At 38.1% G+C, this 25,665-nt stretch overlaps 1 protein-coding gene across 1 annotated transcript in view; it reads right to left on the reverse strand.

Annotated features, from left to right (window-relative positions):
• LOC126160183 (protein winged eye) overlaps positions 1 to 25,665 on the reverse strand; it is a 193,429-nt gene that overhangs the window by 10,402 nt on the left and 157,362 nt on the right. The window contains exons 17-20 of the mRNA XM_049916890.1: positions 11,890 to 12,128; positions 9,831 to 10,170; positions 4,948 to 5,174; positions 400 to 597 (exon numbers count right to left, since the gene is read on the reverse strand). Of these exons, the coding sequence (XP_049772847.1) occupies positions 400 to 597; positions 4,948 to 5,174; positions 9,831 to 10,170; positions 11,890 to 12,128 (1,004 nt within the window). The remainder of the gene's footprint in view (positions 1 to 399; positions 598 to 4,947; positions 5,175 to 9,830; positions 10,171 to 11,889; positions 12,129 to 25,665) is intronic.

Below are 25,665 nucleotides of genomic sequence, written 5' to 3' on the forward strand. Positions count from 1 at the left end.
ATTGTTGACACAACAATGAACTCTTACTTTTCTTTCATTGTAAGAATACTATGAATTTTCCTACACTACCTATGACTGACAAGAACAGCAGTAAAAATCACAATTAACTTTTTTAATGTAACTGTGGACACTTCTCCCACAGAAGGATATTTTGAATATCCACCAGGATATTTCGTCCATTTTGCATTCATTATTGTACAGTGAAGTTTCTCTGTTGCTATGTGGAATGCCTTTAGTAAATATTGCAGCATTGTAACAAGTTTCTCGTCTATGATTTTGAGAATAGTTGTTCAAGCAGAGTTTTGAATGGCTACAGCACTTTTTGCCAAACAATTATGTGCAACCGTATCTGACTAGCCGATGAGAACACAACATAAGAAATTGTCAGGAGAGACTCACCCTGATACTCTCTTTGCCCCGTTGGATAGCTTTGTAGAACTCTTTACGTCCTCGTCCCTTAGCTCCAGGTCGCTTGAAACCTCTTCCTGACCAACCCCATAACTGTCTAGCTGGTAGGAATGCTGCCATTTTGCTTCGACTCTCGACCGATGGCTGTCTGTCACGACACTTCTTAGGCTTCACAATCTCTTTCTCCTTCTGTAAACATTAGACAACAAAGTTCTTAAATCAGTAAAATTACCCACATATTAAAACAGCAGTGAAAGGCCACGTTTTATTTTCATACACAACATCCATTACCATCACCACATCATAGTTTATTTTCCTCCATTACCATGAACACATGAGACCCATTCTGGTATGGATAAAATATTGTTTTACTGTGTGTTGGGAGAAAGGGAGAAGGAGGAGCCTTACACACACACACACACACACACACACACACACACACACACACACACACTCGCTGCCATTTTAAGGGAAGTGATGGAACTGATGGTTCTACACAAGAGCAGTCACATTAAAATGGACAGCATTTTCATGGTTACCTACACAGTCTATAATAGTGTGAACATTACACAAAATACAATAGACATGACAAGAAGTAAAGACCATCTTTAAGGTTTTGCTGATGATCTACATCTACATCGATACTCTGCAAGCCACCATGCGGTGCACGGCAGAAGGTGCCCTGTACTTGTACTAGACATTTCCTTTCGTGTTCCACTCAAATCAAGCAAGGGAAAAACGACTGTCTTTATGCCTCTGTGTGAGCCACAATTTCTCGTATCTTATCTTCTACATCTACATCTACATCTACATACATACTCCGCAGTAGCGATTCACGAAAAGAACGCCTCCTTTCCTCTAGAGACTCCCACCCGAGTTCCTGAAGCATTTCCGTAACACTCGTGTGATGATCAAACCTACCAGTAACAAATCTAGCAACCCGCCTATGAATTGCTTCTATGTCCTCCCTCAATCCGACCTGATAGGGATCCCAAACACTCAAGCAGTACTCAAGAATAGGTCGTATTACTGTTTTATAAGCGGTCTCCTTTACAGATGAACCACATCTTCCCAGAATTCTACCGAAGACGACTATCCGCCTTCCCCACAACTGCCATTACATGCTGGTTCCATTTCATATTGCTCTGCAATGTTACGCCCAAATATTTAATCAACATGACTTGTGTCAAGCGCTACACTACTAATGGAGTATTCAAACATTACAGGATTCTATTTCCTATCCATCTGCATTAATTTACGTGTATCTATATTTAGAGTTAGCTGCCATTCTGTACATCAATCACAAATCCTGTCCAAGTCATCTTGTATCCTCCTACAGTCTCTCAATGATGACACCTCCCCGTACACCACAGCATCATCAGCAAACAGCCGCACATTGCTATCCACCCTATCCAAAACATCATTTATATAGATAGAAAACAACAGCGGACCTACCACACTTGCCTGGGGCACTCCAGATGATACCCTCACCTCCGATGAACACTCACCATCGAGGACAATATACTGGGTTCTATTACTTAAGAAGTCTTCGAGCTACTCATATACTTGGGAACCAATGCCATATGCTCGTACCTTAGTTAGGAGTCTGCAGTGGGGCACCGAGTCAAATGCTTTCCGGAAGTCAAGGAATATGGCATCTATCTGATACCCTTCATCCATGGTTCACAAGATATCATGTGAAAAAAGGGCGAGTTGCATTTCGCAGGAGCGATGCTTTCTAAAGCTGTGCTGATACATGGACAGCAACTTCTCTGTCTCAAGGAAATTCATTATATTCGAACTAAGAATATGTTCGAGAATCCTACAACAGCCCGATGTTAAGGATATTGGTCTGTAATTTTGAGGATCCGTCCTTCTACCCTTCTTATATACAGGCATCACCCGCGCTTTTTTCCAGTGTGGTCTTTATGAGCAATGTATGTTGGTGGCAGTAGAATCATTTGGCAAACAGCTTCAAATGCTGGTTCTCTAAATTTTTCATACTGTTTCTAGAAAAGAACGTCTTCTCCCCTCCAGGGATTTCAATTTGAGTTCCTGAAGCACCTCTGTAACACTTACGTGTTGTTCGAACCTACTGTTAATGAATCTAACAGCCCACCTCTGAACTGCTTCGATGTCTTTCTTCAATCTGACCTTGTACAGATCCCAGACACCCAAGCAGTACTCAAGAATACATCCCACCAGCGCCCTATATGCAGTCTCCTTTACAGGTGAACCACTCTTCCCTCAAATTTTCCCAATAAACCCAAGTTGACCATTTGCCTTCCCTACCACAGTTCTCAAACTGTCATTCCATTTCATATCCCTTCGCAATGTTACACTCGGAAATTTAAAAGACTTTACTGTGTCAAGCAGGACACTAGTGATGTATCCAAACCTTACAGATTTGTTCCTCCTACTCATCTGAAGTGACACAGAGGGAGAAGCCACACACAGGATGAACCTTTTTCAAATAGTCACTGCCTCCCATTAGATAAAATGTGTGATTCATCACTATGGGGAAAGGGAAAGAGCACTAGAATAGAAAACCACTCAGACAAAATAAAAAAGGGGAGTAATATCATATGAAAGTTTAAAAATGTTCCACATCTGGTTCATAACTACTTAAAATGTAGGTTATAAATATCTATTAAGTGTAGGTGCAACTTTTCACCTTCTGGCTTCTTTCTCAACACCCCCCCCCCCCCCCCTCCTCCTTCTTTTCCATGTTAAAACTCAAAACTGAGTTCACTAGAGATTGAGTATTAGCCTATCTGCACAATCATTCAAGGAGGACTCCAGTGTTGTATTGTAAAAGTAACAATGCAAGTATTCAATTGAATCAACAGAGGCTCTGGAATACCAACACCAAAGTGACCAACATAAGTTTCAGATAATCTTTTCTGACAAGTATCTCTTGTTACCGAATAGTGAATTTGGCTGTGACTGGTGATGGTACCAGATCCCAGTCTGACAGCATGAGTGATGGCAGGCCTGATTGCTTGAAAATGGGTCTATGGCCCTGAAAATGTTAGCAAGAAGTAAAGATAAGCAAACAAAATAAAAACAGTAGTTGCCAACAATTTTTTCCTAAGCCGTCTCTGATACCACAACATTTCTGATTTTCTAGTAGAATACTATGACTTGCACAATCAATGGATTTTATGTGACTTATTGAACACTAATCAGGAACATTTTTTCATGAAAATTTTGTGTAGTCCACTTCATGAATTGAAAATGGCTTGTTCTTTTGAAATCTATATTAAGACTGATTAAATACCTTATTTTTGAGAGAGATGTGTTGTGGTCCTCGAACACAATCTTTTCAGTACCTTCAGAGAGGAAGGAATTAGGGAGACTGATCAGTAATTATTAATATCTGTCATACTACCTTTCTTCTAAAGGGGCCTGGTAATAGCATTTTCAGTCCATCTGGAAACACACACTGTGATGTAACTGAATACACTGTGCATATGTGAAAATGAGGATTTTACTAATTTACTTGAAATTTTGAGAGAGTTTTTGCTTTTGAGAAAATAAATTACATTCTTAATGTGTTGGGCAGATCATGGTCTAGTTGTGATACACCTCTACATATGTGACAGTTTTTCTTACATGTATTCTATTACCTGTCCATGCCACACATTGGCTAGTACACTGCTATCATTTATTACTTGGCTGCTTTCTTTTATAACAAATTCCTAATATTCCTTAACAGATTTCCCAGTTTCTCTTTTAACTGTTAGCCATATGGATTTAATTTAAATATCTGGATTATTAATTTCAGACATTATACAGAGGCTTTTTAAACTGTTAATAATTTTCCTACAACACAATATTTCTTGTAATATGAAATCAGACCTACTTAATTTTCTTTTTGTCTGGGTGTGAGCATGGGGGAGGGGGATTAAATTAGATACAACTACATTAAATTTCGGAATGACGTGCCACATGATACAGATTCCTCCAGTCAGCTTCCTTTATAGCACCCATGAAACATTTTGTTACCATGTACTGATTACCCTAAATTACCTTTATTGTAATCAGGTAAATTATTTTGCTAGTTATGCATCATGGTGAGAGAGGCATTTCACCAGCAAATTGAAACCATTAAACTTTCTGGCAAAATTAAAATTGTGCTGGACCAGGACCCAAAACTGACACTTTTGCCTTAATACTGACAAGTGCTCTACTTGCTGAACTATCCAAGCACGACTCAAAACCAGTCCTCATAGCTCTTCTCCTACTTTCCAAACTTTATGGAAGTTCTCCTACAAATATGCTGTTTTATAACTTGGAGACTTTAGATCAAACTTTCCCCTTCACATTTCTCACATTTTGAATTAATATTGTGACAGATATATTTTTTAACTATCTTCTTGTGAGACTTAAAGAAAATCTTGGCAAATGACACTGTGGCTGTCAGTTAAGCAGAAAGAATCAATAATTCACTGCATATTTAAATTATTTTCTTTCAGTTTAGAGTCAAGAATCCAATATACCTGCCCCACTATAATAAGATGTAATTCCAGAAATTACCTTTGTCTTTGTAGCAGGCTGAGCAAGGTCTTCATCTACCTCACTTGTACTGCCACTGATGCTGTCACCAGTGGTACTGCCACTGCTCGTTCCAACACCACTTGCACATGCATCACCAGATGTAGCAACATCTGTTTCTTGACATTTATCTGGATACTGGCCACCAGATACATGCACAATCCCATCAGCAGGTGAGGCCTGAGATGCACCATCTGTACTGGTGTGGCCTGTAAGTGCAGAAATGAAAATGTTAAGCTAAGGGTATAAATGCATTTAACCTTTCAGTACACAAAAATGTATGATGACTACCACAATCTTTTAAAAAGTAATCAAAAGATAAAGTCTGTAGTGTAACTACATAGCTATGTTCTCTTAAAATTACTCTGTAGCAGAGAGTGTGAAACTGAAGAACAATAACTCCAGTTCCTGCTCTTTGAATCTTGGGATAATCACTGCACTGTGATACCCTGAACCTAGAGAATGTGTTGTTATTGTCTACGGCATGTTATTTGGCAACACTATTCTATCCCACACTCAGCTTTAGATGAGTCGCAGCCTTTCTTCGTCCTCAAATTGTTTTAATTACCATTTTAATGACAACTTAAAAACTGCATACTAGTGAAATATGTTTTTGTAAATAGTCACAAGATACATATACGAATAGGTCTTTTATACTTTTGAAATGAGTACACTGTCACACTACTTCTTATTAACGTATATTAATTTTAACTTTCTGCTTTCAGTTTTCCTCTCAATACATTTTATATGCATTGGGATTACTTTCACCTTCACACAAACAGTTTTCCTTAGAGCACTGGCCGAATACAGTTACGATATACACTAAGTGATCTGGACACCACCAAAGACATACATTTTTCATATAAAGTGCATTGTGCTGCCACCTACTGCGAGGTACTACATATCAGCAACCTCAGTAGTCATTAGACACTGCGAGAGGGAAGAATGGGGCGCTCCGCAGAACTCACGGACTTCGAATGTGGTCAGGTGATTGGGCGTCACTTGTGTCATACGTCTGTACGCGAGAGTTCCACACTCCAAAACATCCCTAGGTCCACTGTTTCCAATGTGACAGTGAAATGGAAACTTGAAGGGACACATACAGCACAAAAGCATACAAGGTGACCTTGAGTGACGGAGACTGCTGACAGTTGAATGTGTAAGAGGCAGACATCTATCCAGCCCATCACACAAGAATTCCAAACTGTATCAGGATCCACTGCAAGTACTATGACAGTTAGGCAGGAGGTGAGGAAACATAGATTTCATGGTCGAGGGGCTACTCATAAGCCACACTTAACACTGGTAAATGCCAAATGATGCTTCACTCAGTGTAAGGAGCATAAACATTGGATGATTGAACTTTGGAAAAACGTCGTGTGGAGTGACGAATCGCAGTACACAATGTAGCGATCCAATGGCAGGGTGTGGGTAAGGCGAATTCCCGGTGAATGTCATCTGCCAGTGTATGTAATGCCAGCAGTAAAGTTTGGAGGCAGTGGCGTTATGGTGTGGTCGTATTTTACATGGAAGGTGCTTGCACTCCTTGTTGTTTTGCATGGCACTATCAGAACACAGGCCTACATTAATGTTTTAAGCACCTTCTTGCTTCCACTGTTGAAGAGCAATTTGGGGATGACGATAGCATCTTTCAACATGATCAAGCACCTGTTCATAATGTACGGCCTTTGGCGGGGTTGTTACATGACAATAACATCCTTGTAATGGACTGACTCACACAGAGTCCTGACCTGAATCCTACAGAACACTTTTGGGATGTTTTGGAACGCCAACTACATGCCAGGCCTCACCAACTGACATCGATACCTCTCCTCAATGCAGCACTCTGTGAAGAATCGGCCTGCCATTCCCCATGAAACCTTCCAGTACCTGATTGAACATATGCCTACGAGAGGGGAAGCTGTCATCAAGGCCAACACCATACTGAATTCCAGCATTACGAATGGAGGGTGCCACGAACTTTTAAGTCATTTTCAGTCAGGTGCCCGGATACTTTTGATTACATAGTGTATGTATTTGTTTATGAACAAGTCAAAGTGAACAAAACATATGAGAAACAAGTGTCTCCTACCAATTGCCAGTTCTGCTTGTCTCCTCTGCATTAAAACACACAGGACTCTGCACCACAGAGAAACTCTTGAGTACAGATTTGGAACAACAGAAAAAGTTAGGTAAAAGGTATTGGCGGTGGTTATGCGATTAGACACTTCAGACTTACTGGCTTTCTTGCACAATCTTTGTAATACAAATGCAACTGTTTGACATCCAGGAAATTTACATTCTTAAGTAAATATGATTTAATTACAATTATTTTTTTAAAACAGGTTTTAAATAATACAATGAACAGTTAAATGTTAAAGTACATTATTACCCAAGCAGTCAAAGAAATTTAAATACCTTTGAGAAATAATTACGCCTGACAGTTCAGAAAATGCAGCTGTAGAAAGCAGGTGTTCTAAACTAGAAGGTGCTTTTCATCTGTGCAAAGATTTATACAAAAGCAAAAGCCTGTCTTTAAACCTAAAACTCTGTCATTATAACATCGCAATTAGACCGTCAGCTTTGTATGCATTAGAATGTTTAAACATGATGAAGAAAGGACCACTACATAAACCTGAAATAAAAGACTGGAAAATTTTGAGAAAATCCTTGGCCCTATCAAAGAAAACGCATAATTCTGCCGAAGACATAACTGTGAATTATATGAACATACAGAAGATATTGTTACCAGCATGAGGAAGTGGAGAATGATGTTTTTGGTCATCGCATGCATTCATCAATTTCAAAACAAAATCGTATTCAAAATGGCCAAGCCAAGTTAAAAAGGATTTTCAGGAAGCTGTAATTTCATTTGATGACATTCAGGATCGAGAAGTTTTCAGAGAAAAAGTCAAAATTACTAAAATCCTTATTTTGCTTACTACGCCAGTTCCACGTTCTGCCTGCAAATGGTCAAAACAGAGAAAAGAAGCACAGTCAGCCAAAATGAAAATATACTGGCAAAAGAGGAAAAACCAATCTGGGAAGAGGTAAAAATCTCCGTGGTCCGTAGCAGGCCAAAATGACAGCAAAAAAAAGTACAGCCCATGCACGCATTTATGTTCGTATAATGCAATTACACATACAGCAAAATGCTGTATGTGGAACACAATCTCACAAAATCAGAAACCAACAACTATTGCGACTATTTTATAACAAATTTTAGGCTTATGAGAAAAAACATTACTCCATACTTGAGGACACAAATGTGTTGTAAATACTTCTTTTCAGTCTGCAATAACATACATATATTTATTTCATGTAAGCTTTTTCCGCTAAGAATAAGCCTGAATTCATTTGACTTCTTCAGAAAATTATTATTAGTGCACCAGTAAATCATGTTTTGTTTCCCAGCATCCAGCATGTTGCCATGCTTATAATTAAAATATATGACATCACTTGGTAATGAATCTGTGCTGAAACTGGTTTTTTTTTTTTTTTTTTTTTGCTTTATAACAATACAGAGGAGGCACTGAGTGACAGACATCCATGGACATTAAGTATACCAATCTATTATTAATGTTGGAGTATGATCTAAATGTACTCAGCTTTCAAGTACTAGTATAGTATTTTAAATGGATTGCTTGGGATTACACTATTAATAAACTGAACTTTCACTCTTCCATTACTGAAAAGATGCCAGATTTCATTTATCTTTATACTGATAGGTCAAAACATTCTGAAGGGGAATGTACTAGATGCAGACAATGAAGAAAAGAACAACAATTGATCATAAAATCTGCTGCTTCATTATAGCAGATGTAGATGGCTGGCTCTGAGCACTATGGGACTTAACATCTACGGTCATCAGTCCCCTAGAACTGAGAACTATTTAAACCTAACTAACCTAAGGACATCACACAACACCCAGTCATCACGAGGCAGAGAAAATCCCTGACCCCGCCGGGTATCGAACCCGGGAACTCGGGCGCGGGAGCAGATGTAGATTTCAACTATTACATAGTCATCTTCAATGCACACAACAGGCGACATTAGTTCAAAGTGTCATGTAATAAACAATATTGGTTACTGTAGAACATACAGGGATTTGTGTTATGGCTTGTGCTCTCCACAGTTACCTATATTGTTTATTATGTGACACGTTGGATTTATGTCATCTAGTCTCATATGAAACCAGTCTCTCCTCCCCCCCCCCTCCACCGGTCTCTCTCTCTCTCTCTCTCTCTCTCTCTCTCTCTTTCTCTCTCGACCGAGCGGGGTGGTGCAGTGGTTAGACACTGGACTCGCATTCGGGAGGACGACGGTTCAATCCCGCGTCAGCCATCCTGATTTAGGTTTTCCGTGATTTCCCTAAATCACTCCAGGCAAATGCCGGGATGGTTCCTCTGAAAGGGCACGGCCGACTTCCTTCCCAATCCTTCCCTAATCCCCAATCCTTCCCTAATCCGATGAGACCGATGACCACGCTGTCTGGTCTCCTTCCCCAAACCAACCAACCAACCAACTCTCTCTCTCTCTCTCTCTCTCTCTCTCTCTCTCTCTCTCTCTCTCTCTCTGTGTGTGTGTGTGTGTGTGTGTGTGTGTGTGTGTGTGTGTGTGTGTGTGTGTGTGAGAGAGAGAGAGAGAGAGAGAGAGAGAGAGAGAGAGAGAGAGAGAGAGAAAATTATGAAAATAACTGGCAAACAATATTTCATCATACAGTTTATGCATATTCAAGTATTTATAAGAACACAGGCAGTTGCTCTACACATCTTGTATTTTTGATGTATGTGTTGAAATCAAAACCATTTGCTAAAAATTATGACTATCAGTTGAATTATTGGTGAAGGTGTTAATTTCCTTGCCTGATTTTGAAGTGGAATCACTGCCAGAGTCCCTTCTATGTCGGTGTCTTCTCCGTCTATGTCGGCGGTGATGTCTCTTATGTCGACAATGTTCTTCGCAGCAATGATGCTTCCTCCGTTTCTTCTTCAGTGCAACTCCTTCTGCCATAAGAACACCAGCACTGCATGATAATAAGCGCTTCAATTTATCACGGCGTCTTTTCTTCAGCCTACGGCGTTCCCTAAGACTGCTGTTGTCCCCGACATCAAGTAATGTGGACCCAGATGATTGTTGAGCAGAGGTTGTTTCATCTGTAGTAGTTAGACCATCACGATGCTGTGATGCAGTTTCTGACTGCTCCTGTATGAAAGTTATTAACAAAAAGTTAGTCAATTTCAGTGAAAAAGTGTTAATAAGTGTTAGTCAAATAACATGAAATGCTTAATGTGTATTATGTAGCAATTAGTTATCACTGACTCACTCTTGTAACAAAATTAAATATCTAAGGAAGGGATGGATAAGGTTTTCCACAAATTACTGAAACATCAAAAATGCTGTTAATACCAAACACAACAGATATCTATAAAGAATTTCAAAAAGGTTTTGAAAATAGACGTGATGTCTATTTTCATCTGCTTGACAATCTGGGTCTAGACTGCTTAAAATGCTGAAAGAGATTGGCCTTACTACTCATTACTACAATTTCTTACCTTTGTTTCTGAAAGGGGAATAAATTTAATTATGTCAAATGCAAGAAGAACTACACGTATTCTGCTAGGAGAAAACTGTACTTACAACTCAAAAGAGAAAATTATCTGTAATAAATCTACTTTCCTAATCTTGTTTTATGAACTTTAAACAGTTATTAAGACAGATGACAACCCACTTTTCTTCAAAAGGAAAGGAAGAAACAAAAGTTTAAAATAATGGTGAAAATCACAAGGGTTGCGGGTGTTAGACAGATACGGGATTTTTGGGGGAGGGTAATCGATATTTTTTTTTTTTGGGGGGGGGGGGGGGGAAGGGGGGGGGGGGAGAGCAGAGCTAATAAAAAAATTAGACATTATATTCCTTGGTTATCAATTTGAAATGAATGGCATTACCTGAAACAAAATGTATATTGCAGCAGAAAACCAAACTTCCTGGCAGTAAGTTTGCTCAGTACAACACACTATTGGACATTGTTAATTGCCACACTATTGGGCATTATTAATTGCTTTTGGGCTTGAAGCCACTACTTATCCTTCAGTTATCTACAATAAGGATGTGTGGACCATGTTTTCACTCTCACATTAATGAACAATCTCTGGTGGCACTTGGATTGAGCCCAAAACCTCTATGTTGCAGTTTAAAGATACCTACTTCTCAACCATGTAAGCAAACATAACTTATAAGAAGCAATAATACTTTAATAATTATGAAGTTAGCACCCAGAAAGAGATACATAACACTCTTATAAGTCTTCATCTGTCGTAACAAGAAAAGGATGTATAGTTTTGTAGTTCATGAATTCCTTTGCTTTTAACTATTCAGCTGAAAGATATTCATAACCCTTATTGCAGTTTTGTTGACTTCTTTAAGGTAGACAACTGATGATCAAAGGAACAATAACAGTGCTGATTCCCAAAACATTTAAGTGTTTTGCCAAATCATTCAACATATTTGCTTCTGACAAAATGCTGGTTAACTAGTATCACAAAGTGGGTGGCTTGAGGAAACATTACCTGAAGAAGTCTATGCTAGTAACTATAAATCAGTACACTGATTATTCTGTTAACGTGTACTGTTCTTTTTTAATCCCCCCACCCAAGCATGTGTCTTAGATTTTCATTATAAAGTTTTTAACCAATTCCTTACAAATTGTATCTCAAAAGCTATCAGTGGCAAAAACAATGTGCACAGGAGGATACAACTACATTAACAAAATGAACATCATCGCTACTTCCATAAAAGCAGAAAACAGACCAATCAGAAAACAACTGAAGATGAGGCTTAAGCAACATTTCACAAATACAACATGTTTAAATGTATATCATTCTTGTAAAGCAGGTATGCACAAATGTAAGAAGAAAGATATACCTGCAACTGTGCTGTTGACCTACTCTCAGTGTCCACAGGAGAGGAGCATTTTCCTTTAGCAGTTTCAGTAATGCTGCTAGACAGATCAGGTTTTGGTGTGACTGTAGTTACCGTATTTGTACCAGTAACACCTGTTGTATCATTACTTATTCGGCGGTCTTTTGAATGGCTCTCACAGCTTGTTCCAGAATTACGTCGACGTCTTTTTCCTAAGCTCAGAAGAGGGTTTGGATCATACTCTGTAACATTCAAAATCACTTGTTTAAGTGCACTTGATTGTGTGAGCACATTTCAGAACAGGTTAAATAACACAATTTCAGCTTGACTTGAAGAACTGAATTTGTACATTGATAAGTCATTGTGATATTACATCACAGAATTTTATTTATAAAAACAGTTCATCCTCACGAAGTTCTGTCATTCTACAAAGATACAGTAAGATGAACAGTCATTACATGAAAGACTTTACTCAAATATGGAAGGGAATTAAATACAAGCAGCAGATGGATTACAAATAGACAGATAGATATGTAGATTGATAGATTATAGATTCAGTTTACGTTCCATAGACCCAAAAATGAGATGATTCTTGTGGATGTGGAATATGTCACAAGGAATAACATAAAACATGTGAATACAACTCTTACTGCCCCGATCATTTGTCAGGAGATTGTCAAAATAGGTGAATGAATTATGGTAAACTGGAATACCTAATCTTGACTGTTGTGACCAAGTGCTGCCATGATTGAAATCTAACAGACATTTTAACTTAAGCTGGTCTAACAATCCCTGTTAAGATACTCATCTATAGAGTAGAAGGAGCTGCCTATCAAAAAGTCTAAACCATGCTTTATCTGAAACCAAGTAAGTTTCTAATGGTTGCTGGCAATGTATTGAAAATGTGTGTTCCTGATTACTGGTCCCTTTTTGAACCAAGGTAAGTGATTTTATGTCTTTATGTATATTGGTCTTATTCCTAGTACTGATACTATGTATTGAGCTATTGGTTGGAAATAGAGATATATTACTCACAACAAATTTCATTAAGGAATAAATATACTGAGAAGCAGTGGTTAGAACACAAATTCCTTGAACAGGTTTCTACACGATGTTCTTCAACTTACACCACAAACGATTCCTATTACAGGCTTTTGTCACGCTAACACATGATCCTGTGTGACACTCAAATGAAAGTAAGCAAAGTAAGAAAGTTTTTTTTTTATATGCATGTTTGCTACATCTGGCATCTTCTCACTGCAAATACAGACTTGTTGATGCACTTCAGCAATTTTATGGTATACCCTTCCCAACTGAATTTATTATTGAGCTGTAATCCAGAAATTTAACACTGCCAACCTCTTGATCTTCATGTCTTTATATGTTATACACATGCTGGAAGGAAATCTCTTACAGGTTCTGAACTGCATGTAGTGGGTCTTTTCAGAGTTTAATGACAGCGAAAATTTGATAAGCAGTTATTTCTAAATCTGTACTTGGTTTGCTACTTATTCTATCTATCTATCTATCTATCTATCTATCTAACTAACTATATCCGAATCCCGCTCCAGCTACTGCCGGGTCTGGGTGCTGACGAGTCCTCTCCATTTGGCTCGGTCCTCCCACCACTTTTCTTCCTTCACTTCCTGCCACCTCTTCTTTCAACAGATATTCTCACTCCCATTTTCCACCGTGTTCTTGGGCACCCTCTAGGTCTTTTCCCATCCATCTTTAGTTCTTCCATAATTTTGGGGAGTCTCTGCCCATGCATCCTCTTAACATGCCCATACCATCTTAATCTCTTTCTTTCAATTTCTTCTCTCATACTTTTTTGTTTGAGGTCCTTTCTAATCTCTACATTCCTTGCTCTGTCCATTCTTGTTTTTTCCCTTAACTGCTCTGAGAAATTTCATTTCCCCTGCTTGCAGTCTGCTCCAGTCCCTTTCTGTCATTGTCCATGTTTCTCCACCATAGGTGACAATAGGGATGTAATAATTCTTATACATAAGGAGTTTTGCTCTTTCTGAAACTTCATTGTTCCAAATCAGATGTTTTATTGTTTGGTAGAAATTGCCTCCCTTCTGTAACCTCCTATTAATTTCATTAGTTATTCTTCCATCCCTAGATATTTCACTCCCTAAATAAGTGAAACTTTCTACCACTTTGAGGGGTTCTCCATTCAAGGTAATATTTCTGTTGATTCCTTTCTCCCTTCCAAATACCATTACTTCACTCTTATCTTTATTTTTAATCCATACCTTTTCATTATTTCCTTCCACGCATCAAGCTGTAACTGTACATCTACCTCTTTATCACCCCATATTACCATATCATCTGCAAAAATCATCTTTTTGTCTTTTTCTTTTACTATATCTTTAACTGCCCTATTCATTCCCTCCATCACAACATTAAAAAGCGCAGGAGATAGAATACTTCCTTGCTTAAGTCCTTGTCTTATTTCGAAGTATTCAGAGTTCCCCAATGGTGTTCTAATTCTACAATTGTGGCCTCTGTACATTGTCTTTATAACATTAATGTATCCATCTTCTATATCTATCTTCTTCAGTTCTTCCCAGAGTCTTTCCCTGTCAACTGAGTCATATGCCTTGTCTATGTCTATAAAAACCATTACACCCTTTTGTTATACTCCCAACTTTTTTCCATCAGTTGACGGATAGAAAATATCAGGTCGATCGTGCTCCTTCCTTTCCTAAACCCATGCTGTTCTTCACTCAGCTCCTTTTCTATCTTTTCACTTATTCGATTTAGTAAAATTCTTTCAAAAATCTTGGCTGTATGACTCATGAGGGTTATTCCTCTGTAGTTTTTACAAAGTCTTTTATTGCCTTTCTTGAAGATGGGAACAATGTCTCCTGTTCTCCAGTCGTCAGGTATTTACTATTTCTCCACACGCTTGATAATACTCTATAGAGCCACTACATTCCCACTGGACCTGCTGCTCTTATCATGTTTGCTTCTTATTACAATTTTTAATATAAACGGATAGTTAAAAAACTACTCACCAAGTGGTGGCAGAGGAACACACACACACACACACACACACACACACACACACACACACACACACACACAAAAGGATTTAACTTATACAAGCTATCGGAACCAGTGGTTCCTTCTTCTGGGAGAAGAGTTGAAGGTGAAATAACATGGATGAAGGAAAAGGACTGGAGAGGTTTAAGGAAAGGGGTACAATTCAGGAAAGTCATCCCCATGTCAGGAAAGACTTACCAGAGAGGATGAAAAGGAAAGACTCAGTCTTTTCTTCTTATCTCATTGGTAACTCTCGCCTGGCCCAGGGTTCTAGGTGACTTTGCTAAACTGTGCCCCTTTTCTCTAAACCTATCCAGTCCATTTCCTTTACCCTGTTCTTTCCCCTTTAACTCTTCTGCCAGAAGGAGCCACTGGCTCTGAAAGCTTGTAAAAGTTAAATCCTTTTGTGTGTGTTTTCCCCTGCTGCTGCTTGGTGAGTAGATTTCTTATCTATCTGTTTACATTATATGAATATAATAGAGGGAAACATTCCAGGTGGGAAAAATATATCTAAAAGCAAAGATTCTGTAACTTACCAAACGAAAGTGTTGGTCCGTTGATTGAAACAATAACAAACACAAACACACACACAAATTTCAAGCTTTCACAACCCAAGGTTGCTTCATCAGGAACGAGGGAAGGAGAGGGAAAGACGAAAGAATGTGGGTTTTAAAGGAGGCCTGTGTGTATGTGTTTGTGTATGTGTGCGTGCGCGCGCACCGCAGAGAGTGTATACCTGTCCATTTTTCCCCCTAAGGTAAGTCTTTCTGCTCCCGGGATTGGAATGACTCCTTACCCTCTCCCTTAAAACCCACATCCTTTCGTCTTTCCCTCTCCTTCCCTCTTTCCTGATGAAGCAACCTTGGGTTGCGAAAGCTTGAAATTTGTGTGTGTGTGTGTGTGTGTGTGTGTGTGTGTGTGTGTGTGTGTGTGTGTGTTATTGTTTCTATCAACGTACCAACGCTTTCGTTTGGTAAGTTACAGAATCTTTGTTTTTAGATATGTTTACATTATATTATCAATAACTGATTATTTTATTTGTTATTGCAATGTTTGTATCATCTGCAAACAAAACGAAGTTAGCATCTGGCAATGTAACAGATGAGCGGCCATTAAGGTACACAAGAAAAAGCAACGTCCCCTTGAAGGAACCTTGAGGAACACCACAAGTAATTAATTCCCCATCAGATGGAGACTGATCTGCTTACTGCACAGGTATTTCACAAAGACACCCTTTGTTTCCTATTAGTTAGATATGACTCAAACCATTTCGTAGCATTGCTGATGACTCCATAATATTCTAATTTACTTAAGAGAATGCTGTGGTTCAGACAGTCAAAGGCTTTTGTCAGGTAACAGAAAGTGCCACTAGCCTCTAATTTATTATCTAATGAATGAAGTACATTCTCCCTGCTAATGTAACTAGTGTTCTCTATATCACAACCCTTTCAAAACCTAAACTGTGACTTGAAAAATATATTATTTGCAGTCAGATGCTTAAGGAAATGCTTGAACACAACCTTCTCAAACATGTTTGAAAACGCCAGCAAAAGTGAAATTGGTCAATAGTTTGATGGTATCTCTTTGTCCCCCTTCTTGTTAAAAGGCTTATCTTCAGCATATTTTAGCCATTCTGGAAATGTTCCACTGTTAAGAGATCAATTACACAAAGCTTTATTTGTGACAGTCTTTTTCTTGTGTTTATCTATGATTCGGCATGTCTGCTATATGATGAGTAGAAATAATGTACTTGTTTAAAAGATTTGCAACACTACATGCACTTGTTACCAGTGTCTCATCTATTTGTTCCTCTTCCTCTTTGGCCCACCCTGACTGTCTTCACTATATCCCATACTGTTTTTATTTTGTTACATATATATGCATGTCTCACTCAAAAGTGAGATACTGCAGGTACAGTTATTTAGTAGTCAAATACCAGATCTCTGATTAATGATGTGCAAAAATAGATTGATCCCACAAGCATGTGTAATGGAATACACTATCACACTATTCAAATGTATTTTTTATAGTTTCTGATATTGTTAGTGAGACAGCTGCCAGATGGCAGGATGATATGTATTCGTCATTTGCATTATGTTGGTGCACAAGTTCGTAGCATTTTTCTGTAAGTTTAATAAACACAATAATATTTTATCCTTTACTATTTACAACAGACAGACAGCTGGGGTATCTTTTTGGTTCCACAACTGTAGAAATCACATGGTTTTGAGATGAAGATCTCGTCAAGCCACGTTTGGAGTGCATTTTCACCCAGAGAGGAAGTTCCTTGACAGTTGTTCAATATAAAGCAGAGAAGATGAAAATCTGAGGGCACAAGATTGAGTGAATGAGATGGGTGTGGAATAACCTCCCAACCCAATTACTGTATAGGGTTTTTTGTCATTCTATCAGAATGCCGGTGGGCATTTGTTTGGAGTAGCATCACTTCATGCAATCTGCCTGGTTGATGTTCGTGGACTGTCTGTAAGACATCTCAGGTGTTGACAGTAAATGTCAGCTGTGATGGTTACACTTCACCGAAGCAATTCATAGTACATCACATCATTGCTGTTCCACCGTATGCCTAACATCAGTATTTGTGGATGTGTGCAGGTCTCTGTACGGGAGTTGCTGCTTTGTTTGGGCTCAGCCACTCTTATCTGTCCTTATGGTAGCATAAAAACACCATTTCTCATCACCTGTAATGATACAAGATAGAAATGGCCAATGTTGTTCAGGAGGCAATCAATGATGAGCAAGCAGAGGTGCACATATGGCCTCCTGCTGGTTTTTGCGATTTTGGCTTAGAGCACGTGATATCTATACATCCGATTTTTGAAACCTTCCCATTGAATGTTGATCACACTTCATCACATTTGCCAGTTCTTAAGTACACTGACATGGATCATTGTGAATCAATGTGTTTAAATCACCTTCAACGAACCCCAAAGGTCTTCCTTAATGTGGAGAGCCACTAAGGTCAAAATGATTCTCCTTAAACAAGAAAACCATTTTCTTGCCACACACTGTCCAATGGCATTATCCCCATACACAGCACAAATGTTTCAAGCTGCCACAGTTGCTGTAACCTCCAACTGAACTTAAACGGAAGAATATACTGGAAATGTTGCGATTTCTCCATTTGGCACTCCATTTTCTAGTGTTCACAGTTGCACTTACTACCTCCAAATCACAAAATGGCAATATGTAAACTTAAATAGCAACAGCAAACTACAAATCATAAATGACAATAGATAAGTAAACCCATACCAACAGAAATATCAACAATGCAAAAGAAAAATGCTACGAACTTATGAGCGAAACTAATGTAGTGACAAACTTTTCCTCTGTTTAGCACGTATTCAAATTTCTTAGGAACATTTTTCTGCTAGTATGCATGCACACTAATTCGAAAACTGTACATAGCTACTGACACACCCCTGTGAGTTCTGATGGAAACTGAAAAAGTAAGAGTTTTTAAAGTTATCTAAAGAATGTTGAGTGTGCATTCATCTGATTGGAAAAAAAGTAATCATCATTTTTCCTCCAAGAGTATTAAGAGATCATGTTTTACAAATAATGTAATTCTGTTAATGTAGTTCCATTAACTTGAACTGCATTTTTATGAGCAATAATAGAGGATATAGTCACACCAATAAATCTGCACAGTTTTCTGTATTCATTCTCTTGTTCAGTAGTTTTGAGCAGTTTATTAGTTAAACATTTATAGAGTGGACAAGTGGACATGATGAAGCACTCTCATGTGTGACACATGAGAGTTACACAGCTGAGGCTGTAAGGCAGAAGAAAGAAGTTGGTCATGAGAGGTTAATAAAAGTCCATGTGTCACAATCTGGTGGTGTGTTTGGTGTACTGTAACAGAGCCTGACAAACTACTGAAGAATACAATACTCTTCTTTAGCAATCTTGCAGATCCACCTATCACTAGATATGCAAATGTTTACCATTACAGCTTTCGTTTTTCACTATCACTGATTACTATTCATTTCACAATCTGCTAGCATATTCAACATAACTGTCATTTAATTATGTAAAAGATGTGTTTTTTTGCCATTTAAACACAGTTATAATCCTACTATTTTCATAATTCCAAATATAAGTAAAAAGATGATGTGTGTCTATACAATGCAATGTTCTACCACAAATATTAGTAACATATTTGGTAAAGTAATTATATGTTTAGTTAAAATCTGATAATATCCAATTGTTGAAAACAAATGTGTAGCAAAAGTGAAGCTGAAATGATGTATATTACTTAATTCTGACTAGAAAATTTGTGTTTATATTTTATTTATTAAGTATTCCATGGTATGTTTCTCTGTGTAATCAATTTTTGTAATTATAAATTAGTTAAAATACCGTTGTAAGGTTCTTATTGTTACAACTTTACATCCATTGGTAGCTAAGTCCAACAGACAGGCCAGAATTACTGTTATTGCACTACACTTCGTTGTTTTGTAGAAGCATTTGCAATTCAACTGCTTTTTTTAGTTACAGAAGGAAGGGGAGTGTTACATTGGTAAACCATTTTAGCTGCCACCAACCATAATCACTTACCACTCACGTATCAGAAGGGTTGAATAAACATTGTCAATTGCTTGATGGGTATAATTACATTCCATTAGCTGTTGGCAGCTAGTCTGGTTTATATAATTTTGCTGCGGAATTCTGGACTGAGAGTTATTTTATTTTGCTACTTTAGAGTTCCCCACCTTCCCTGAAAGTTTTTCCCACCACAGAAACATTGGTTCAAAATGTATAGCAGCATTAAAAAATACCACATTACATATGTACTTATGTGTGTACCCACATGGAAGCAAAGTTTATTATGTGATGACATTTTCTTGTGCACTTTGGAAGCATCTTTACAGCACAAAAAAGCTTTCTAGAATTGAAGTATTTTTTATATCAAACAAAGAAATATATTATTTGTTTATTGTAATTACAAAAAATGGCATAACAGGAGTAGTTCAGATGTATGCCATGTGCACCCACAATAGAGTATCTCATTTCTTATAATTAAAAAACAATCTGTGAGGTTTAATTACACAAATATAGCTTTCTCCTGTAATAATTTTCACACAGGTTAGCAGTTTGAATCTTCATGTGACATTATATCACAAGCAAATGAAAATGTTTTACTATGATCGTCCAAAAATGACTTAGTGACAATGTTTTAAGAACAGAGATGAGGAAAGGAAAGTACCAGACCTCAAACAACCTATTCCTGTAACAGCAACAGTAATTTGTTGTACAGTAAGTTGTCATTTTTTAAAATGAAATATACTGTTTAATAGAATATAATATGCTCTATCACAAAGACAACTAACTAGAAATTTAATTTTTCAGTAGCATCACCAAAACTTTCAAAGTACAGAACAATACGAGGAAGTCTTTAGTATTTGTTTCATTCTCAATAGTTTAGTGTGATTACGAAAGCAACACGCCTATAAAATTAAAAGATCAACTTCTTTGTTTGTCTCTTTTTATTATTGTTAAGTCCTCTGTGCATTATACTGTATGTTATTATAAAAGGAATAATTTTTTATATCACAGTTACTACCGCTCTTTCCATCACACACACTCGTGCTGAACTCAAGCTCTTAGTTATCATTGACAAACAATGGAAATTTAGATAGTGGGAAGGTAAATCTGTACAACTGTTAGTAGTTCACAAATGTGAAAAAGCACTCAGAATTGGTATTAGTCTCCATCTACATACATACTCCACAAGCCACCACACGACGTATGATGCAGGATATCCTGTACCACTACTTGTCATTCCCATTCCTGTTCCACTTGCAGAAAGAGCAAGGAAAGAGAGTCTATGCCTCTGTATGAATCCTAATCATATTGTATCTTAGTAGCCCTTATGCAAAATGTACGCAAATTTACTTAAGAACATTTTCATGTTGTTACTGACATGCACAGTAACTATGCTTTGCCAGTGCATGGAACTAAAGTGACAAAATGTGGGTTTTAAGGGAGAGGGTAAGGAGTCATTCCAATCCTGGGAGCGGAAAGACTTACCCCTAAGGTAAGTCAACCCACGGCTGCTTTGTCAGGAAAGAGGGAAGGAGAGGGAAAGATGAAAGGATGTGGGTTTTAAGGGAGGCCTGTGTGTATGTGTATGTGTGCTTGCGCGCGCACTGCAGAGAGTGTATACCTGTCCATTTTTCCCCCTAAGGTAAGTCTTTCTGCTCCCGGGATTGGAATGACTCCTTACCCTCTCCCTTAAAACCCACATCCTTTCCTCTTTCCCTCTCTTTCTCTCTTTCCTGACGAAGCAACCGTGGGTTGCGAAAGCTCGAAATTTTGTGTATGTGTTTGTGTGTTTTTTTATTGTGCCTATCTACCAGCGCTTTCCCATTTGGTAAGTCATGGAATCTTTGTTTTTAATATGTATATATGGCGGTGGTATCGTGTACACAAGGTATAAAAGGACAGTGCACTGGTGGAGTTGTCATTTGTACTCAGGTGATTCATGTGAAAAGGTTTCTGATGTGATTACAATCACATGACAGGAATTAACAGACTCTGAACATGGAACAGTAATTGGAGCTAGAAGCATGGAACATTCCATTTCAGAAATTATTAGGGAATTCAGTATTCCAAGATCCTCAGTGCAAGAGTGTGGCAAGAATGTTAAATTTCAGGTGTTACCTGTCACTATGGACAACTCAGTGGTTGATAGCCTCCATTTAACGACCGAGAGCAGTAGTGTTTGCATAGATTTGTCAGTGCTAACAGACAAGCAACACTGCGTGAAATAACCGCAGAACGCTGAACATATCTATTAGGAGAGTGTGACAAAACTGATGTTCGAGGTGAGTGTCTTTGCGAACAGCACAACATCATCTGCAGCACCTCTCCTGAGCTTTCGAGCGTACTGGTTGGACCCTAGCTGATTGGAAAACCATGGCATGGTCAGATGAATCTCAATTTCAGTTGGTAAGAGCTGATGGTAGGGTTTGAGTATGGTGCAGACCCCATGAAGCAATAGACCCAAGCTGTCAACAAATCTGTGCAAGCTGGTGGTGGTTCCATAATAGCGTGGGCTACGTTTACGTTGAATGGACTGGGTCCTCTGGTCCAACTGAAATGATCACTGGCTGGAAATGGTTATATTTGGCTATTTGGGAATCATTTGGAGCCATTCATGGACTTCATGTTCCCAAACAATGATGGAATTTTTATGGATGAGAATAAACCATGTCAGCGGGCCATAATTGTTCACAATTGGTTTCAAGAAAATTCTGGACAATTTGAATGAATGATTTGGCCACCCAGGTCACCCAACGTGATCCCATTGAACATTTATGGGGCATAATTGAGAGGTCAGTTCATGCACAAAATTCTGCACTGGCAACACTTTCACAATTATGGACATGGTTCAATATTTCTGCAGGAGACTTCCAAGCCACGTCGAGGTGCTGCACTATGCCAGGAAAAAAAAGAGGTCCGACATGATATTAGGAGATATCCCATGACTTCCGACACCTCTGTGTATTTCTGCAGCCCTGGCACACATTGAAATTCTTGTGCAGCAGTACCAGAGGAGCTAAAATGTAATGGCACGCCCATTGATAAGGTGGAGTATCATTGAGAGATTCATTTTCGGCAGCAATGAATATGTGGCAGTTAAAACAACCCAATCCACATGGCTAAAGAAGTCATTTGGATATGCCGTAACAGCTGCAATATCTCTGCTGCTGCCAAAACTGAATTACTGCACAACTTTCCATTTTATCAATAGGTGAAGCCATTATGTTTTGGCTCTTCTAGGAATGTGCTATCGTATTGTATCACGAGCACTTCAACATGTATTAGGCATGTAAACATGTACCTGCAAACAAACAAAAATGTATTATGCAACTTTATTATTTCTTTTTTGTGATAGAACAATGCAGCTGCCCTAAAATGAAACTGAAAAGTTACCGCAGCAAGTCAAGTAGCATATAGGTTAGCACAAATGAAATAAAACTGAAAGAAATTCGTGAAGACATCTAAGATGATCAGCAACAGACAGGTATAGTGGTGCCACAATACACTTCAACCAAAGACAGGTTGCACTACTGCATCACATAAAATCTTTAGTATCCTGGGGGTTTTGAGTGTTGCTTTTTAGAATTCTGACTCCTGCAATTTTAATAAACTGTACATCGATGTTTTAAATCATGGTTGACCGTGGCATACAGAATTCACTCGTCCTCGTCCTGTCTCAGCAGTCTTTGATTTGTTCAGTCCTTCTCTGAACTACTCAGTACAGCACATTATTTCATTTAACAGTGTGATGCGACACTCTTTCTTCAGGCATTTAGTGTGACATTTTTCGCTTGACACGACTATTTCAGTTCTGCAGTATTGCAGTATCAGAGCTTTTTCTCCTTTGCTATTTGTTTGTGGTATAAAGGAAGTTCATAGATCCAGTGGTCATTAGCACAAGAAGAGCCAGTCAAGTGATCTATGGTCCCAACCTTTAAAAATGAACGGGAATTACAGAAGGGAAGGATGGGAATTCTTAATATATATTATACAGTCACATAATCAATGAGTACTGCACATTTACTATGGAATGGCATTACAGAACAATGCAAAAATAATTTGAAGATTTAGTTGACAGTGAAAGAGCGAATTGGTGCTAAATTAGCACGCATGAAGCATGTCATGGAACTGGTGGTATGAAAAGTAAATATTCATAAGTTGTATCGATTATTAAATCGTCAGTTGCATACAGTTTTTGTTGGAACTGAACAAAGAGTATGGAGACATTATATTTTACGGCTGAGAACTTTTGTTAAGTCAAGGATATGCCTGGAACAATTTTTTTATTTAAGACATGCCACTGTTGAGTTTCTGGAGGGAAAAGGAAAGCAGGAAACAAAATTATAACATCCAAAATGGATTACAGACCTCTCTCATTAAGTGGAATTAACGTATTACTGATTTGTTGGGGATGCATTTATAAAGAAAATTGCATTGTGGAAGAAGCATGGCTGACAAAAATGCTATCCATTTTCCTGAAATCACTGGCGTTAAAGAAAACAAATCCTGAAGAATTCATTGTGGCACTGAAAGAATTACATAAATAATTTTCTACATATTTTGAGGACACAGCCAACCTTACATCTGTTTTTGAGACTGACTGTTGTTTCAGTTTAAAGAACTCCTGTGCATCTCCAAATGGAATCAACTATCCGTGATTAAATTCCAGTTCAAAAGACAAATTGTTCTTTGAAAAAACCATCCAGGAATTCTACACTGTTTTACTCCAGAAGAGTTTCCACACCTCCATAATGAGGTTGCAAACACGAGATAAACCTTTCATCAATATATGTGCGCTAAAGACTTTTTTTTATTATGAAACAAATTGAGTCACAATTATGTGGTAGCCCAAGTGATTAAAATATGTGAAATTGTCTGCATCTGCCCATATGCTGGCAGTTTGCATGAGAATAAATTTTATTATGTCTTCAGTGAGCCAGAAACAAATAATACTGAACTTTTTTTGTTCGTGACCTATGTTGTTATGAAATACAAAACCAAGTCACAGTCTGGACATTCAGGTTCCTTGTGTGATTGTATTGCCATCTAAATGTGGTACGATTGCAGTTTCTCCCTCTTCCCACACAGACAGTGCCGCTTAATAGTAAGTGACTTGTACAGCCAGGTGACAGAAACCTGCTCGTGAACAAGAGCACCATGTATATGCAGAATTATGTCTGTCCCTGTTTTATATGCTCTAGCACCTCATGGGATTAGAGAAAATCTTCAGTGGTTACCGAGAATTTTGCAACCCTGTAAGGGCAGTATCAATTGGAATCTCACGACTTGCGATCATTGCATGTTTACAAAGCAGCACACAAAATCTCATGATAGTGCTGTTGTCATCTTTAATTTAACTTCAACCTGATAACTTCTGAAGTAACTAAATAATAGGAATCATCTCAAGTAAAATCAGAAGTTATGATAATCAGCAAATAATTTTTTTTAAAAAAAAGAAAAGAAAACCATCTAAATGTGGGGGCATACTTTACAGTAATGCCTCCAAAATTTTTATGCTGAAAACTATTAAAGCTTTTCAAATAAAACAATGTTATTAACAATCTGCATCTTTATTCATCAGGTCTACATACTTGAAGCCATCTGCCACTAGAGAGCTAATTGCAGCCTGTAGCATGGAAGTGTCTAACGTAACTATGTTGGTGAATGAGAAAGAGCATGCTGTAATAGAGTTTCAAACTCTAAGAGTTCGTCCATAATGGAGTGCCCTCTCCTTCAGCAGACCAGGCACGAGTGCAGTGACATGTGAAACAATCCAATGCATTGAGTTCACAGTCATTGATCATCCTTCATGAAGTCCTGTCTTGGCCCCATCTAATTTTCATTTGTTTACAAAACTGAAGGAACACCTTCAAGGACTGCACTTTGATAGTGATAAAAAGTGGTGCAAGCTGCAGTGATGTGGCTCCGTCAACAAAGACAAACATTCTACACTGATGGTCTCAAAAATCTGGTCTCTCGTTGGGAGAAATGTGTTCATTGGTGAGGTGACTGTGAGAAATAAATATGTAGACATGAAAAAATAAAGATGTAGAATGTTAATAACATTTATTTTATACTTATAAAGCTTTTAGAATGTCAATAACATTTCTTTCACTTATAAAGCTTTAAAAGTTTTCACATAAAAAATTTGGAGGCATTACT

The sequence above is a fragment of the Schistocerca cancellata genome, chromosome 2 (genome assembly GCF_023864275.1).
Source record: "Schistocerca cancellata isolate TAMUIC-IGC-003103 chromosome 2, iqSchCanc2.1, whole genome shotgun sequence".
NCBI lineage: Eukaryota > Metazoa > Arthropoda > Insecta > Orthoptera > Acrididae > Schistocerca > Schistocerca cancellata.